At 43.8% G+C, this 15457-nt stretch overlaps 1 protein-coding gene across 4 annotated transcripts in view; it reads left to right on the top strand.

Annotated features, from left to right (window-relative positions):
• dnm3a (dynamin 3a) overlaps positions 1-15457 on the top strand; it is a 27706-nt gene continuing 12249 nt past the window's right edge. For 2 of the 4 annotated variants that reach the window (XM_061684808.1, XM_061684811.1), the window contains exons 1-17: positions 1-67; positions 530-813; positions 2931-3004; positions 3207-3388; positions 4526-4673; positions 4761-4964; positions 5719-5817; positions 7430-7590; positions 7665-7807; positions 8863-8998; positions 9603-9670; positions 9743-9881; positions 9955-10041; positions 10142-10212; positions 10308-10368; positions 11279-11305; positions 12314-12418. In XM_061684808.1, the coding sequence (XP_061540792.1) occupies positions 677-813; positions 2931-3004; positions 3207-3388; positions 4526-4673; positions 4761-4964; positions 5719-5817; positions 7430-7590; positions 7665-7807; positions 8863-8998; positions 9603-9670; positions 9743-9881; positions 9955-10041; positions 10142-10212; positions 10308-10368; positions 11279-11305; positions 12314-12418 (1842 nt within the window). In that variant the 5' untranslated portion in view covers positions 1-67; positions 530-676. Of the gene's footprint in view, positions 68-529; positions 814-2930; positions 3005-3206; positions 3389-4523; positions 4674-4760; positions 4965-5718; positions 5818-7429; positions 7591-7664; positions 7808-8862; positions 8999-9602; positions 9671-9742; positions 9882-9954; positions 10042-10141; positions 10213-10307; positions 10369-11278; positions 11306-12313; positions 12419-15457 lie in introns of all 4 variants that reach the window. The other 2 variants (XM_061684809.1, XM_061684812.1) reach the window with 2 other exon arrangements.

The following is a 15457-nucleotide window of genomic DNA, read 5'->3' on the forward strand; positions in this document are numbered from 1 at the left end:
CCTCCACCTTCTCCTTCAAGCTAACCGGGGAGCCCACACAGCTCACTTCCTAAATGTCTACACGGAGGTAAGGAGAATCGAAAGCGTGTGAAACGTGAGCCCTGCGTCAACGACAAAAAACAAACAAAAAAAAAAGCCTAAAATTGTGTGAAGCTTTTCACGGTAGCTTGTTCGCCCGAAATCTGGACGCTAGCGCTCGTGAACTCACAAGTTAGCAAACACGCCCCTAACCAAAGCCGCTTTAAGAATAACTATGTTTATCTTGTTTAAATCATGTAAAAGTAAGTGTGCACTTGTTGAAAAAAATTAGTTAAGAAAACGTAGAATTTGGTTTCGCCGTTGCTAGGGGCAACCGCGGGATGGGTCGTCGCGTGTCGTTGATCGTAACACTCGGAGGTTTTTGAACGCATCATGTGACGATAACAGCATTTTGTGTTCTTCATGTGCCACAACGTGTCAATTTCTGTCGTCTTAATTACTTTACGGGGTGTCAAGTGTGATTTTTGAATTTCACTTTATCGTCTTTTAGCTCCTATTTGCTGTTGACACGCGGAGTGGCAGCCCTCTTAAAAGTTGAGGGGGACTTCAGGGGGGCGTTCCGTGGCTCGGAAATTCCGTCTTCACAGCAACACCACTACCTCCTCTTCCTCCACCACCACCATCGTCGCCGTGCAGCATGATCTCGATGATCAATCGCCTCCAGGATGCCCTGGGCAGCGCGGGCCTGAGCTACAACCTCCTCCTGCCGCAGATCGCGGTGGTGGGCGGTCAGAGTTCTGGGAAGAGCTCCGTGCTGGAGAACTTTGTGGGCAGGTGGGTTCCACTAAATTTGAACTGGTTGGATTCTTGTGCTGCTTTGAAAGTATTAACATATTAACGTATAATGTGATTTTTCACTCCCGGTGTACTGTACAATATGAGCAATATATTTGCATTCATTTTAAAAGGACAGCATGGTATCATAGTGGTTCGCACGTCTGCCTCGCACTCCTGAGTTTCGAGGTTGAATCTCACCCTGCCGCTGTGGAGTTTGCATGTTTTCTCCATACTTACATGGGTTTATCTCTGGGTGTTCCTCTCACATTGCAAAAATCAATTCAATACTGCATTGTCCAATCTGAGTGTGAATATATATTTTTTAAATATATGTGCAATGTGATTGGCTGGTGACCTAGTCCAGGGTGTATTCTCACCCAAAGTCAGCTGGGATAGGCTCGAGCTCACCCACAACCCGAATTAGACCAAGCGCTAAAGAAAATGTATGGATGTAATTTTCCGGAATGTCAAACAAGCATAAAGAAAACAGTTAACCACTGTGTAAAGCTAAAAGAAACTAAAACCACTCACTCATTTCAGAGTCTGTTGAAGTGAGGAATGAAATGATGTACCTTGTCGAGCAATACATCCATAAGCAATTTAAAACTAGACAAACTCTTTGCAGACAACATAATATGCGTCTGATTCATATGCAGCAGCACGGTGAATTGTGGTTAGCATCTCTGCCTGACGGTTTGGAGGTTCCGGGTTCGAATAGAGCCTGCGGCTCTCCTTGCGTGGGGTTTCTCCGAATAGTCTGGGTTCAACCCACATTCCAAAAACGTGCGTGTTAGGTCAATTGAAGACTAGTCTAAATTGGCCATAGGTGTGTGATTGTCTGGCAACCAGTCCACAGTGTATGTTGCCTATTGCCCAAAGTCAGCTAGGAAAGGTTCCTCCTCATTGAGGTGCCACACCCTCACAGCAAGTTCCATGTCTGCTTCTTTGGTTAGGATCGCACTTTACCCTTTGACAATACTGGCACCTTTCTGTCGTGCCGCCACAAAAAAACAATTTAGAAAAATAAATTGTTTTACTTTGAGGCATAATTTTGTTTAACTTTTGCAATGTTTGAATGTAAGGCTCCATCGAGGCTCTACATTTTGTAAAATATTGTAGGTACCGGGTAGCACTGAGGTCAAGTGGTTAGCACTCCGCCTCTCGCCCAAAGTCAGCTTTGATTGGCTCCAGCTCAACCCCGACCTTAATAAGGACAAGCGCTGTAGAGAATGGACAGATGGATAATTTTACCAAACATATGCAAACGTAAATGGCATGTACTTTAGCTGAAATAATAAAAATGGCTATTGACTGACACAAACAAATTAAAAAATTTCTGTACATTATGTGTCTGTCGGGGATCTTCAAAGAGGGATTCATTTTACTTTATTCTCATTTCATTATGCGCTGGTTTAACTTGTTTTTACACTGACAGTTGGGGAATATTGAAATGTCTCACAACATTGCCTGTGCTGTGAAATATTTTAGGACGGTGACTGAGCCTGCAACAAATTACTTGACATTAAACCTTTTAAAAGTCGTCCTCGAATGGATCGTCATCCACTGTATTCCCAGTGCGATGCATTTTGTCATGCACGTGTTTTAGTGTGATAAGACCCAAAGTAAAGTCCAAGTCAGCAATGTGACAAGAGGGTTAATTTAATTCTGGCCCGCAAAGAAAAAAAAAAAAAGCATTCTGGCTTGTGACTCAGTACTTCAACTTTTCTCAAGACATTTTTTTTTTCCCAAACAATGCAGCTCGGTGAAGAGGAGGAGGCCAGTCAAAATCCTTGCAGTCGGACAGGGAATTGTTTCAAAGTAAGGCCGAAGGCCTTTTTGTAGTCGCCTTCCTGATTGTGCATTGATATGTTTCAGTTTCTTTGTCTGACTTTATGTTATGACACCCCCATTTCGGGCTCTCTGCCAGCTATGAGATTGGGAGCAGGATGCGGTGAAAACAAACATCCCCCATCAAGATTTATAGAGGGAATCGGAAGATTTAAAAATTTTTTTAAAGTGTCCCAGACAAATACGTGTCTCTGCCTTGGCGTGAGTGTGTGTTTGTATGTTTCCTTCTCCTTTTCAGTGTGTGTATGTTTTGTTTTCTCGGACAGAGACTTCCTTCCCCGAGGTACTGGGATAGTCACTCGCAGACCTTTAGTCCTGCAGCTGCATCACTCCGACACCGGTGAGTGAGACTTCAGATGACTCACGTGTGCATATGTACACGGTTGTAGTTTATCCGTGCACACTAAAGGCTGCCACGAGATGGCGCAAGACAGCAAAGTCAGTCAATTTTGGTGCCTCTGTGCAGCATTAACGTCCCTATATTTTGACAGTAAAGCGACTTCTGTTCCTAATTTTACATAACCATAATTGCCTCCTTAAAGAAAGTAAAGGCGTGAATCGTATTTTCACTCATGGAGGCAGCACTTCATCAGCAAGCCACCAAATTGCACTTTGTCAACTCAAGTGCAGTACATGCAGCGACGTTGGTACATGCAGCAGACTCTTTGGCAAACAGAATAACACCCTCCTCTTTGACAACCAGCAAGTATGGTATCTCATAAAAGTGAGTACATGTCTCAAATGTTTGTAAAAATTTGATTGTATCTTTATGGGACAACTCAAAGGAAATGACACTTTCACAATGGGAATTAATAAATGCTTGTATAACTGTAAATTTACCATACCATTAAACCGCTGGCAAGAAAAATGAGTACTCTCCGAAGTGAAAATTCAGCTCAATTAGCCATTTTCCCACCCCGGTGTCAAGTGACTCATTATTTCTCAGGTGTGAATCGGGAGCAGGTATGTTCAATTTGGTATTATCGCTCTTACGTTCTCTCATATTCTCACTGAATGTTCCATACGGTTGTAGTTTACTGTCAAACTAAACAAAAAACCTCAGAGAATTACACATTGTGTGTTTAAAGCAACCAAACAAGTGCCTAAAGAAAGTCCCTGTTAGGTTAAAGTAAACGTCATTGATAGGGTAACAATTAGCATTGAAAGGTACGGTTTTAGAACCCTTTTAAGCACGATATATTTGGACAAACGGTGGAGGAACAAAACATATGCTATAACTATTATTTTTACTCTACTTCAAATGATAATATTACAGCATCTTACTGAATGACTTGCAGTAGTTGTGAAACGATTCTTCTTCATTATACTGGCCCACGGTGGCCAAGGCGGGCACACCAGAAGGAGCATCAGAATGAATTGAATTGCAGCATGCAGGAACTCTTTAATTCTTGACATTGTAGTGAATTAATAATATTTACTCTGTTTTTATAAAGTACAATATTACACAGTGCTATTTTCCTTAAATAACCCCAAAAAAAAAAAAAATTGGAGGGGGAGGTTGGAACAGACAAGGAATGAATTAAAGTTGTACCAGGTATTCACTGCATTTTTGATGGAAAAGCTCATGTGATATGACATGGCATTTTTTATATTGGACCTTAGATCTGCAATGTTGCAACGCCAAAAGTAGTTGCAGACGGTCGGCCACTAATAAACACTAGTTGCCGAACCCAGCACACTGCGCGACAGTTCAGTCACGTTCGGCCGCGTTCCTCGGTTTGCGGTGGGCCTCGAAGGCTATGAATTGGCCCACAAAATCTCAAAACAAGATTAGATGTACCTTAAATATTGAAATTATTATTATCTGAGGTCTATCCTGTTCTCTCCTGTCTCGCTAGAGTATGGGGAATTTTTGCACTGCAGGGGGAAGAGGTTATCCGACTTTGACGAGATCTGTCAAGAAATTGAGGCAGAAACCTACAGGCTCACTGGAACCAACAAAGGCATCTCTCCCGTTCCCATCAGCCTCCGCATTTTCTCTCCTAATGGTAATCTTACCTAATGGTCCCATCCTCGATTCTGATTCTGATAGTCATGATCAAGTCATGTTAATCATGTTAACATCTGTCGTTCAGTGCTCAACCTGACCCTGGTGGACCTGCCCGGCATCACCAAGGTGCCCGTGGGCGACCAGCCGCCAGACATAGAGTACCTGGTGCGAGACATGATCATGCAGTACATCTGCAAGGAGAACTGCCTCATTCTGGCCGTGACGCCTGCCAACATGGACCTGGCCAACTCGGACGCACTCAAACTGGCCAAAGATGTCGACCCACAGGGTGAGTTACTTTCTAATTCCATCCTTTAATGTATAAGGCTGGAAATGTTATTAGGTCAACCATGTTTTAAAGGGGACATATTTTTTCGCCCACATATTACTGTGACTGTTAACGTCAAAATACGCCAAGCACAAATGAATTACGACTCCCTTTTCATCCACTGTTTAGACCCTGGGTGGAGTTAGCCCTTTTTTAGGGGGCGGTCTTATCTCATGCACATGAGCCGCTGCTCACCCTGTGTCCTCCACTGTTCAGCCAATGTTGAGTCCAGCTTTCGTTACCAGGACGATTTGTGGCAGAGCTAAAGAGTAGTTGAGCTAGGACGAGCCCCCACAAAGACAGAATCTGTATTTTCACTGGTGGAGGCAGTACTTCATCACCAAGCCACCAAATTCCTCTTTGCAATTCATATACAGCATTTGCAGTGGACTCATCACCAAACACAAATATCCTCCCGAATCCCACAATTCAAGTGTGCGCTGCTCATTGGAATGCTAATCTACGCATACAACAAAACTGAATGGAGCTCTGCTTACCTTTTGACTTTGACATAGAGTTTCACTTAGTGTAGTCTGCAGACTGTCATAATCTGGATAAATTTGGAAATATGCAACTTGGAAATATTTATTTGATGGGTTGGCAGGCACTCCAGTGTACAAGCTTAGAAAGTACATTTTCCACAATATGTCCCCTTTAAAATATTACTTGGGAGTGTGTAAAATCTGTGTATTTGACTCCACCCCGCCTACTTTAGGCCAGCGCACAATAGGTGTGATCACAATGCTGGACCTGATGGATAAAGGAACAGATGCTCGGGAAATACTAGAGAATAGATTGCTTCCACTGAGAAGAGGTGAGTCACCGTGTTTATGTGTATTGAGATAAGGCTTTACAGTGAAGCAATACCAGGTGTGGGGCTCCTTCATACTTTTTCCAAAAATGCTTTAATGCATTATCCATGGAAAAGCCCCTGAAGTCACCGGCGCAGAGCTGCAGCTTTAGTCATGGAACCTCATGTTGTTACAGTGAAAAACACCCAGTGGAACATTTGGACTGTACTGGAAAAATATGCCTGAAAAGTCAATTAAAAAATGTTGAAACTATCACATTACCAGCAATTTGTTTTAGAGATCAACTCAGTGATGTGTTGTATCTTGTCAAATTATGCTTGGTGTTCCTAATAAAATGTCCGGTTAGGGCAGTGATTCCTAACTGAAATCCTCAGGTGCGCCGCGGGAAATTATCCAATTTCACTTCAATCTTTCAATGCCAGCTGTTTTCAAAGCAGAGTTCTCCCATATTGCCATGTGTTTTAGAGCATTTTGACTGATTCAAGACCGACAGCATGCGTTCTTTGACAATATAAGCATTGAAAATGCCAAAAGAGTGAATTGTGTTTCTAGCTTTTTCCATTCTTTAGTAATCATCAGTAGAACATGGTTTGGTTGAACCAAAACACCGGTTTCTGACCAAAAAGCGGAGAAAGAGCGTTTTGTGATTGGGGGGAAAAAAAAAAAGAAGAGAAAAGGGGAAAAAAAGCAGAACAGTGACTTTAATTGGCGGAAACATTTTTTTAAACTTTTGTGTCTCCTAAAACTATAAAACAACAAAAATAAGACGGGGAAAAGGCTTTTAATGGAAAAATAAACATTTCTGCAACACATACTCTGATTATACCATGCCTATACATACTCTGTTCGAGTGTCAGGCGCCTAAACCTGTCCGACTTCCAACGTGTTGCCGTTTCTCTCCCTCATAATTGGAGTGACAAGCCGAGATTCACCGCCTATACTCCAAAATATTCTTGATCTCAACTCTAAAGCGATGCAACACTTCCATCTTCCGGGATATATATTAATCATTACAGTGTTTTATAACCCTGAAATGCAGACAAGCTGGGTGAGACCCTCCTCCGCGCCTAACATAAAAAAAAAAAAACATATTTGACATAAAGAAAAACATATTTGACAAATACCGTATATTCATCGGTGGCAGTAAGCGGTTGGATTCCAGTTGACGATTCTAAGCCTCCATGGCAGTGAATAAATTAATTGGTCCAAATATTATTTTTTATTTAGTGAAAATCATGTATATGTACGTAGCGAGCGGGACATTGCTGTGTCCGAAGGGTGTTTTCACTCAGCTTTACTCCATTAAGATAATCAGACAGCGACAATTGCTTACAACACAAAGTAGGTGGCAGTAGGAAAGTAAACTAAACTAAAGTAAACTTAGTTCCCCATCTGTTATTTCTCTGATACTATTCCAGAAGCTGGGAAATTCCTGGGTTGACTAAAGCGGGGTACACACATTCTGACAAGTGGGCCAAATTTGAGCATTTTACTTCACTTCTGATTAAATCAGCAAAGGCCTGATTATCGGATGTTTCTAAGAGATCCTGAACGATTATCCTGTTGTGTGTGGTGCATTGCGAGAGATTTTGTATTTCCCTCCCCCCTCCCCAGGTTATATCGGGCTAGTGAACCGCAGTCAAAAGGACATAGACGGAAAAAAGGATATTAAGACAGCCTTGCAAGCGGAAAAGAAGTTTTTCCTGTCTCACCCAGCTTACAGGCACATGTGCGAGCGAATGGGCACGCCGTACTTGCAGAGATCCCTCAACCAGGTCAGACGGACGGAGAAGTCGAACGCTGTCGCGGTGTGCCAACTGCTGCTCACATTTTGTTTGTTTGTTTGCAGCAATTGACGAACCACATCCGGGACAGTCTGCCTACGCTCCACAATCACCTGCAGTATCTGCTCGTGTCCATCAGTAAAGAAGTTGACACGTACAAACTATACAATCCTGATGACCCCATTTGCAGGACCAAGACCCTCATCAAGTTGGTCACTAAACTATGATAGCAAAACACATTATCATTTCAAACTCATCTTACTACATGATCCTTAAAAATATGGGGCTTACAGATGATTGAGCTTTTTAATAGCCGCTCAGAGCAAATACACATTTTGATGAAGACTCTGTACCCTCCGGTGACAACCAAAGCTAAACTTACATCATCCCCAGCATGCAAAGTATGAAACAAATGTTGGCTACTGAACTTCCATTGCAGTCTGTGGCGCCCTCTCAAGGCTTCATTTCTTCCCAAATGGAGTTTGTAGTTTTTCCTTGTCCGTTTGGGGGGGTTTAGATCAGGGGATGTCGTCAATCTTTGTCAACTATGGGGCTGTGAAGCCCTTTGAGACACGTTTGTTATTAAGGGCTGAAAAACCCCCCAAAAACTTTACTTGACTTGAACTTTACTTAAGTGTACATCAGTAAGCTTACCCCTTTGAAATACATGGTTATGCAATTAATCTGTTCCAGGCCCTGCAAGAAACACCAAAATTTTTATTTTATTTTATTTTTTTAAAGTATTTTTTCATAAGAAAAATTGCACTGAACAATATTGAACTGTATGAAAACACACAGGAAAAACATTTGCTTTGCACATAACCTTCAAACATGGAAAATGCGAACACAAAACATGACTGTACCTTATGTATTGGCCTTCCTTGTTGGGTCTCTTGCTGGTTAGCAAACCACCACGTTCTCACCACAAACTGATAATGTCCTTCCACTGCAAAGAAAGCAATGTGAACCGATGGTGGCCGGATGTTGTGAAGTTTGCTGCCGCCGTCAAGCGGTGGGGGTTTGAAGTGCACACGTATCTCAAATTCTTGCTCGTATCGCAACACAAAAAATGGCCAAGCGACGGCTTGTAACTCGAAAAACTCTTACTACTTTCCTATTAGCCAGGGCTTTGTCACAATCTTGTGGCATTATGGAGAGAGCACAAAAAAACGTGAATAGGTCCATTTGTGAATAGCAAACTGCTTCACAATTGTTTTTTACTTCGGTAGCTTCACGTCTCCCGTCATTTCTTTGTATTTCCAGGCTAGTTCAGCAACTGGCTGGCGACTTTGAGAGGCTGATCGAGGGCTCAGCAGACGAAGTAAACACAGCAAACCTTTCTGGCGGCGCAAGGATCAACCAGATCTTCCACGAGCGCTTTCCCTACCAACTGCACAAAGTGTGTGTCCCTTATTCAGTGTTTTGTGTAACTCTACAGTACAAGATTCTTGGTGGGACAGCGTGAAAGTCCTTGAGCGTTTGACGAAGAGACTGGATAATTGCAGCAATTTCTCTTGTTCTTCTGTTAATCAGTTGTCCTTTGGGGAGACTCAACATGCCTTAAAACTCACTGGGCTCACTTAGCGGCCCTTGGGAAGGTAGAAAAAAAAAAAGATCAGCTCACAGGGACCACTTTCACCAATTGACACGAAATCCGGTAAATGTGTCTATCATAACAGGACAGACCAAAATGTCTTAAGGATGCATGCCCCAAATTGATCAGCAAGTCAGCCATTTTGGTTTAAAGCAGCCAATTTAGGGAAATTCTAGCGTTCGTACTTTGACAAATTCCTACTATGGAGTTTGTCAAAGTGAGCCCCAATCAGAAGCAGGTGTCCAGGACAGATGGGCAACGCTAAATTATGATTCCTGCGCCATGTAATGTGGTCAACGCATGGCGTGAAAGTGTGATCATTCTGAGGATTCGCCATGAAAACGAGGGTGTGAGGCCCAGTTCATCGTTGCTTGCGGCTTTAATGAATGTCGCTTCTGTCGTGTCACAGATGAAGTGTGACGAAAGGAAGCTGCGGATGGAGATCGCCTATGCCATCAGGAACATTCATGGTGTCAGGTGGTTTCATCCTTTACGTTTGATGTTGACAGAGTTTTAACTGTAGTAACTTACTCCTTTGTTCCCTCACAGAACGGGTTTGTTTACCCCAGACATGGCTTTTCAGGCCATTGTAAAGAAGCAGATCTCCAAACTTAAAAATCCATGTTTCGGATTTGTCGACATGGTCTGCAAAGAACTGGTCTCCACCATATACGAGTGCTTCAGTAAGGTATGAATCAATGGGAGAGCCATACGTCAGTGCCAATGTGTCCCCGAACTAAAGCGACGTCTTCTCCCTAAAGCTCGGTTCTTTTCCTAAGCTACGGGAAGAAACTGAGAGACTTGTCACCACTGAAATCCGTGAACAAGAGAGCACATGCCGGGATCAGGTCAGTCACGCACATCCGAAAGGGCACATTTGTTTCTCATTACGGCTAGCTTTCACAGGTTCTGTTTTCCTTCCATTTTACTTGCGTTCCCACTCCTCAGATCTCTCTGCTCATCGACATGCAGCTCGCCTATATTAATACCAAACATGAAGACTTTATTGGCTTCGCTCAGTGAGTAAACCTCATCGAAGTGCATTCAAACAAGGAGAGCATTTGATGTTTTTTTTTTTTTTTTTTTTTTTTTTTTTTTTTTTGGTCTCCATCAGTGCTCACCCCCTGTGCCACCGCAGCGATAACAAGATCGTTGCCGGCAGTGGAGTGCAACAGGTGAGAATTCAGGCTTGGTTGCTTACCAGAATTATAGTGATCCCCTGTTCATCGCTGCAGTTAAGTTCTAGACCCCCCCGCCCCCAATACACAATACAGAGAGACTATATATTTGAATCGTTTCAGACTTAAAATATCCCTCCCACACGCTTTAAACACATTTGTAAAAGTAGTTGAACAAAAAATTTCAAGCAATAAAATGTATAGAAAATACGTAAGAATTATGCAATAAAAATTACATTTGTTGTATATTTAGTCTTAGAATACCTCTCCCACACCATTTTTACAAATCCTGTGAAGTAAATTCAGAGCTTTTTATAAATACATTATACGTTTCAAGAGAATTGCTTAAAACATGCAAAGACTTAGAACTTAGTACTTAATTATGGAGCCATAGCTTTAATCTGTTTTTCACTATTTAAATTTTCCTGATTTTCTTTTTCTTTTTTTTTTTTTTTTTTTTGCCGATGTGGCTAACACGGGGGCCGAGTGACGGTCTTGGGCCCTGGCATGATTAACTGACGTTACTGACTGTAACGTTTCCATTTTAGTGCAAAACATTACAAGGTTCTTGATGTTCACAAACTTTTCCACCATCGTGCTTGTTTTAATGGCTCACACACGCATCAGAATTAATACGCCTTAGCCATAGCCGCACATGAATGGAAGACTGAGCATTTTACTGAAGTGTTTCCAATGATGATAAATTGTTTTTGGCTCCTCTCAGTCCACCCACTGCTTTCAAACCAATGGACCCTTTGGCGGATTTAAATTGTCACGGGCATCTTTCATGACACTGTCACCTTTGTTAAATGTTGCATTATCTGCATCGCCGGCCAAAATGCTGAAAAGACCCAGTGACAGTTGGATTTCATCTTCATTCTTTGTGTGTGTGTCCCCCCATCTCCAGGGTGTGGCCCCTCCCTCGAGTCTAATAGTAGGATACCAATCTCTTTAAGCTTCTGCTGGACATATGTGTGCGCAGGATTCTGGGTCGGCATGACGGTTGCAATCGTGCACACTGACAAAAAGGCCTTGTGCCGCTTCATTAATCGTGTTTTTGTCGTCTGGCGTACATGTGCTACTAATGTCAACCTTTCTTTCCCATTCTTTATGACTTTTATTCATCACAAGTATTTCTTTCAGTCTCCTGCTTGTCTGGCCTCCTGATGGACTGCTTTTTCTGTTTAGTCCTCTAATCTCCTGGGAAAAGGCTGATCTGCTCAGTGACCCCATGTCTCACTTTATGAATTTTCACAATTTTGCACTATGTTCACCAGTTGGGTACCCGCTTGACGACTTCATAATCCAGGGGTCCTCGCTATACAAACCCAGGCCTATTTTGACAAATGCTTCTCGATCAACTTGTGCAACTATTGGAGGATTTAAGGTATTTTTTGGTCATTACCGTAGGAGAAGCAGGCAGTCTAATTGCGTACATTGTAACTTCAAAACTTCTGCGAATGCATCAAGTGGGCGAGGTACTTTATTTATTTATTTTTTATGTCGACATGGACACATTCACAGACAAGTGTAATTTGGCAGCTTGGTGATGAAGTACTGCCTCTACGTGTGAATATACAATCTATGCTGTCAGTTTTTAACAAGTAGCTCTGCCCCTAATTATCGTGGTAACAAAAGCCGTACTCTGTTTTGGCCTGGCAGTAGAGACTGATCCGCCAAAACGGCCTAATTTCAACAAGGCTAGAAACATAGGGTGAAACTACAGTTCTTGATCCATGGGGTATTTTGAAAAAAATGGTCAATTATGTGTAAATAAGACCTTTGGGAACTGTTTTTTATTGTGGGGAAGAAAAAAAAAACCCGCACCTTTTGCTTGTAATTGAGGACTCCTGGTTTAGTCTGTAAACCTGCTCTATCAAAGTGTTAGTGCCGCACTCAATTCTTTCGTGGTCTAAAAGCTTGACTTTTGGTTCCTGTGCAGGTCATACGTAAAGGATGGCTCACCATCAACAACGTCAGCATCATCGCCAAGGACTACTGGTTCATACTCACCGCCGAGAGCCTGTCCTGGTTCAAAGACAACGAGGTGAGCCCTTCATGTTTCGACATTTGAAAGAAAATAGCAGTACACTTGAGTCACCTGTAGCTTTATTAGAAGAACTCAGCTTGAAACACACGTGCAACGTGTTGCCGAGAGAACTGAAGCGGTTGAGAAGGGAGCGCGGTTATTGGAACGTTTTTTTTTTTTTTTTTTTTAAAGACCGAAGCGGGCACTCCTGGTGTCAGTGGGGCTGCCATCTGTCTGCCTGTCTGTGCCTGCTGTACAGGAGCAGAAGGTCTGCACAGCAAGTGTAGACAGGCAGACACACCACAACAGTCTGGTCAACGGCTGACGTCATGGGGAGATGGGCAGGAAGTGAGATCAGAGCTGATGAATGCCGGGTTGGAAAAAGCATTGAAACAAAAAATGACAGATAGAACCGTTAAATACAAAATATTTAAGACAAAAATGCTCATAATTCCACAGCTACTTCATAAGTGTAAAGCATGTCTATGCATTAGCAAGAAGGAGATCCTTGACCTCAGTGTTTCTTCTACCACCTGGACCTGCCACTGTGCCCCTAAATTACCACCCCACCCTCGTCCCCCCCATTGGTCTCGCCCTCCATTCACTCTTCTCCTTGCTCCCCCTCTTCTTCCTCCGCTGGGATTTCAGGCATTTGGAACGGCTCACTTTGACACAGCTGGAGTTGCCCCAATCCAAACAAAGACCAGCAAACGCACACACATGCACACACACACACAGAGGACAGACTTGTATATACAGTATACAGTACACACGGAGAGCCTGATATAAACACACTGGCATGCAAATGGTGGAGAAAAATATACACTCGTTTAGGCGCACACATGGTCACTTTTGAGATAAACGCGGAACGCCGCGTTCCCAGATGCAGCAGCCCCAGGCGTGCTTTTTGCCTGCACACACAATCACACAGTGTTTTCCTGTCATTACAACTTTCACACAAGCTGTGATGGCATCACTGACGTATCCTCAGGCGGGTTTGATCTGGGTTTAAGTGTATGCGATGCCTGAATCCTCCCCCCCCCCCCCCTTTTTCAGTCATCCATGCTATTGCACAAATCAACTCTATGATATGACATTCCCAAATGTGTGTGCGTGCGTGTGCGCACGCATGTAAGCCAAGCGTCTGCTTCCTCTCTCGCAGTTCCTATTCTCACATTCCCGCCCACACTACGTCCACAGACATTTTTCCTCGACTCTCGCTGCCTTTTTTCTTTCTTTACCTCCCACTTTCCTCCTCTCCCCCTTTATTTTCTGCCCCCCCCCCTGTGGTTGGCAGTCTCCCTGGGACCATTCACATTCCTGGCTGGAAAATTTGTAGCTTTGTCCAAACTCCAGCTTCCAAGATCTTCTTGCCCAGAGAAATCCCACATGACTGTTTCTTCATCGCAGACCCCCGCAACCGCCCTGTCCTTCTGGCTCACAAACACCCACCTCTCCAGCCCTTGATCTGTAACACACATACGGAGTACACGCCTTTTTTTTTCCTGGATTACAAATGCTCACCCCATATCGGAGTGAGCGTTCTTATCGCTGCAGTGCACTGAACAGATATACATTCCTTCACCCCTGCCTCAGCCACCCGGGGGGCCTACTGAGGATAAACAGTCAGCTAACTAATGCATACACTTAATCTACATGGCTGTGTGTGTGTGTGTGTGTGTGTGTGTGTGTGTGTGAGGCCTGTTCCGTATCTCACACTCATTAGACAACGCTTCAGACACAACAGCTCTGATCTATGACACCTCACACAGGCAGATTTAAGGCCAAAAGTCAACAAGCATTCATTATGTAGCCATGCACAAACACCCAATACGGGAATATTGCGAAACCTGCATTAACGGTAAAATGACAGCAAATCAAGACACTCAGAATGGACTTTGTAAAGTTGACGTGACTGTACGCAAAAAAGCCAAATCTCCCCCCCAACAGAAGCCTTTCCGTGCACAGTCTAACCAATGTGCAGACTACTGTACACCACCAAGATCCTGAACAGGTAGTCTGAACACTGGGATGACGGAGCAGGAGCTTTCACCCGCATTGTCTCTGTGGCCTCTTCCCGCCCTGACAAAAGTTTCTGCCAATCTTATCCTGTTTCGGCGAGCCGTCTCCTGTCCGTCCGTCCGTCTGTCCGTCATCCACTCCTCGGGGTGTTCCTCCTCGTTTCTGGGACGTTAGCGTAGCCGGCCGCGTCCCGGGATAGTATCCAGTTATCGACGTGGCACTTTGACTCATTGGGAGTCCTGCCTGTTAAGCTCGGGAAGGCATAAGGAAATAAGAGAAGGAGAGAGAGTTAGGGAGGAAGCCAGCAGCCATATATGGCTTGACGGGGATCAACTTTGGAATCGTCGGCACTCTTTACAGCTCGGCTCTCAAGTGCTCCTCAAACCCTTTTCCGCATCTCCTCCCGCGAAATTAACCTCTCTCTATCCTTCCTCTTCCTCATCTCTACTTTCTGCCTCTGGAGCACCCTATACTCCATCCAGTCTCCTCCCCCCTCCCGTCTAAAACGATCCCAGATGTTGCTGTACCAGCGCCAATCGCTTTCTGTCATTTTTTTTTTCTCTCCCTCGGCCTCTGTTACAGGAAGTGGGCCCCTTTTGGGGAGAAAAAAGGAAAGAGTCGACCGAGGAAGAGAGTCGTAGGGTTCAGGGGAGCACTGGGAGGGAGAGGGAAGTCCAAAATGTTCTACCAGTACATCTTTTAAAAGGGGGGAAAAAAAAAAAAAAAAAAGCAGATCCACGCACACCTGCACGGACATTGAACACATTAAACGCGGCGCAATTCAAGGAATTGTTTGCTCTGCATGTTAGTCACGCGTCCTCCAACTCCCATCCAAGACTACCTCATCAACAGCTGTAACTTCTACTACAGCGGCCTTTTAGAAGCCCCCCCCCCCCCCCCCTAAAAGTTAAAGGGGAGTGGGCTTCACTCTTGGAGAAATGTTCTTCGTTGCAGACTGAATCTGAGTAATGGCTTTCACATGTGGAAACGGCGTCTTTTTTCCCCCTCCCGTTCTCGTTCGTTGCCAGCTTGGGC

The sequence above is a fragment of the Phycodurus eques genome, chromosome 8, assembly GCF_024500275.1.
Source record: "Phycodurus eques isolate BA_2022a chromosome 8, UOR_Pequ_1.1, whole genome shotgun sequence".
NCBI lineage: Eukaryota > Metazoa > Chordata > Actinopteri > Syngnathiformes > Syngnathidae > Phycodurus > Phycodurus eques.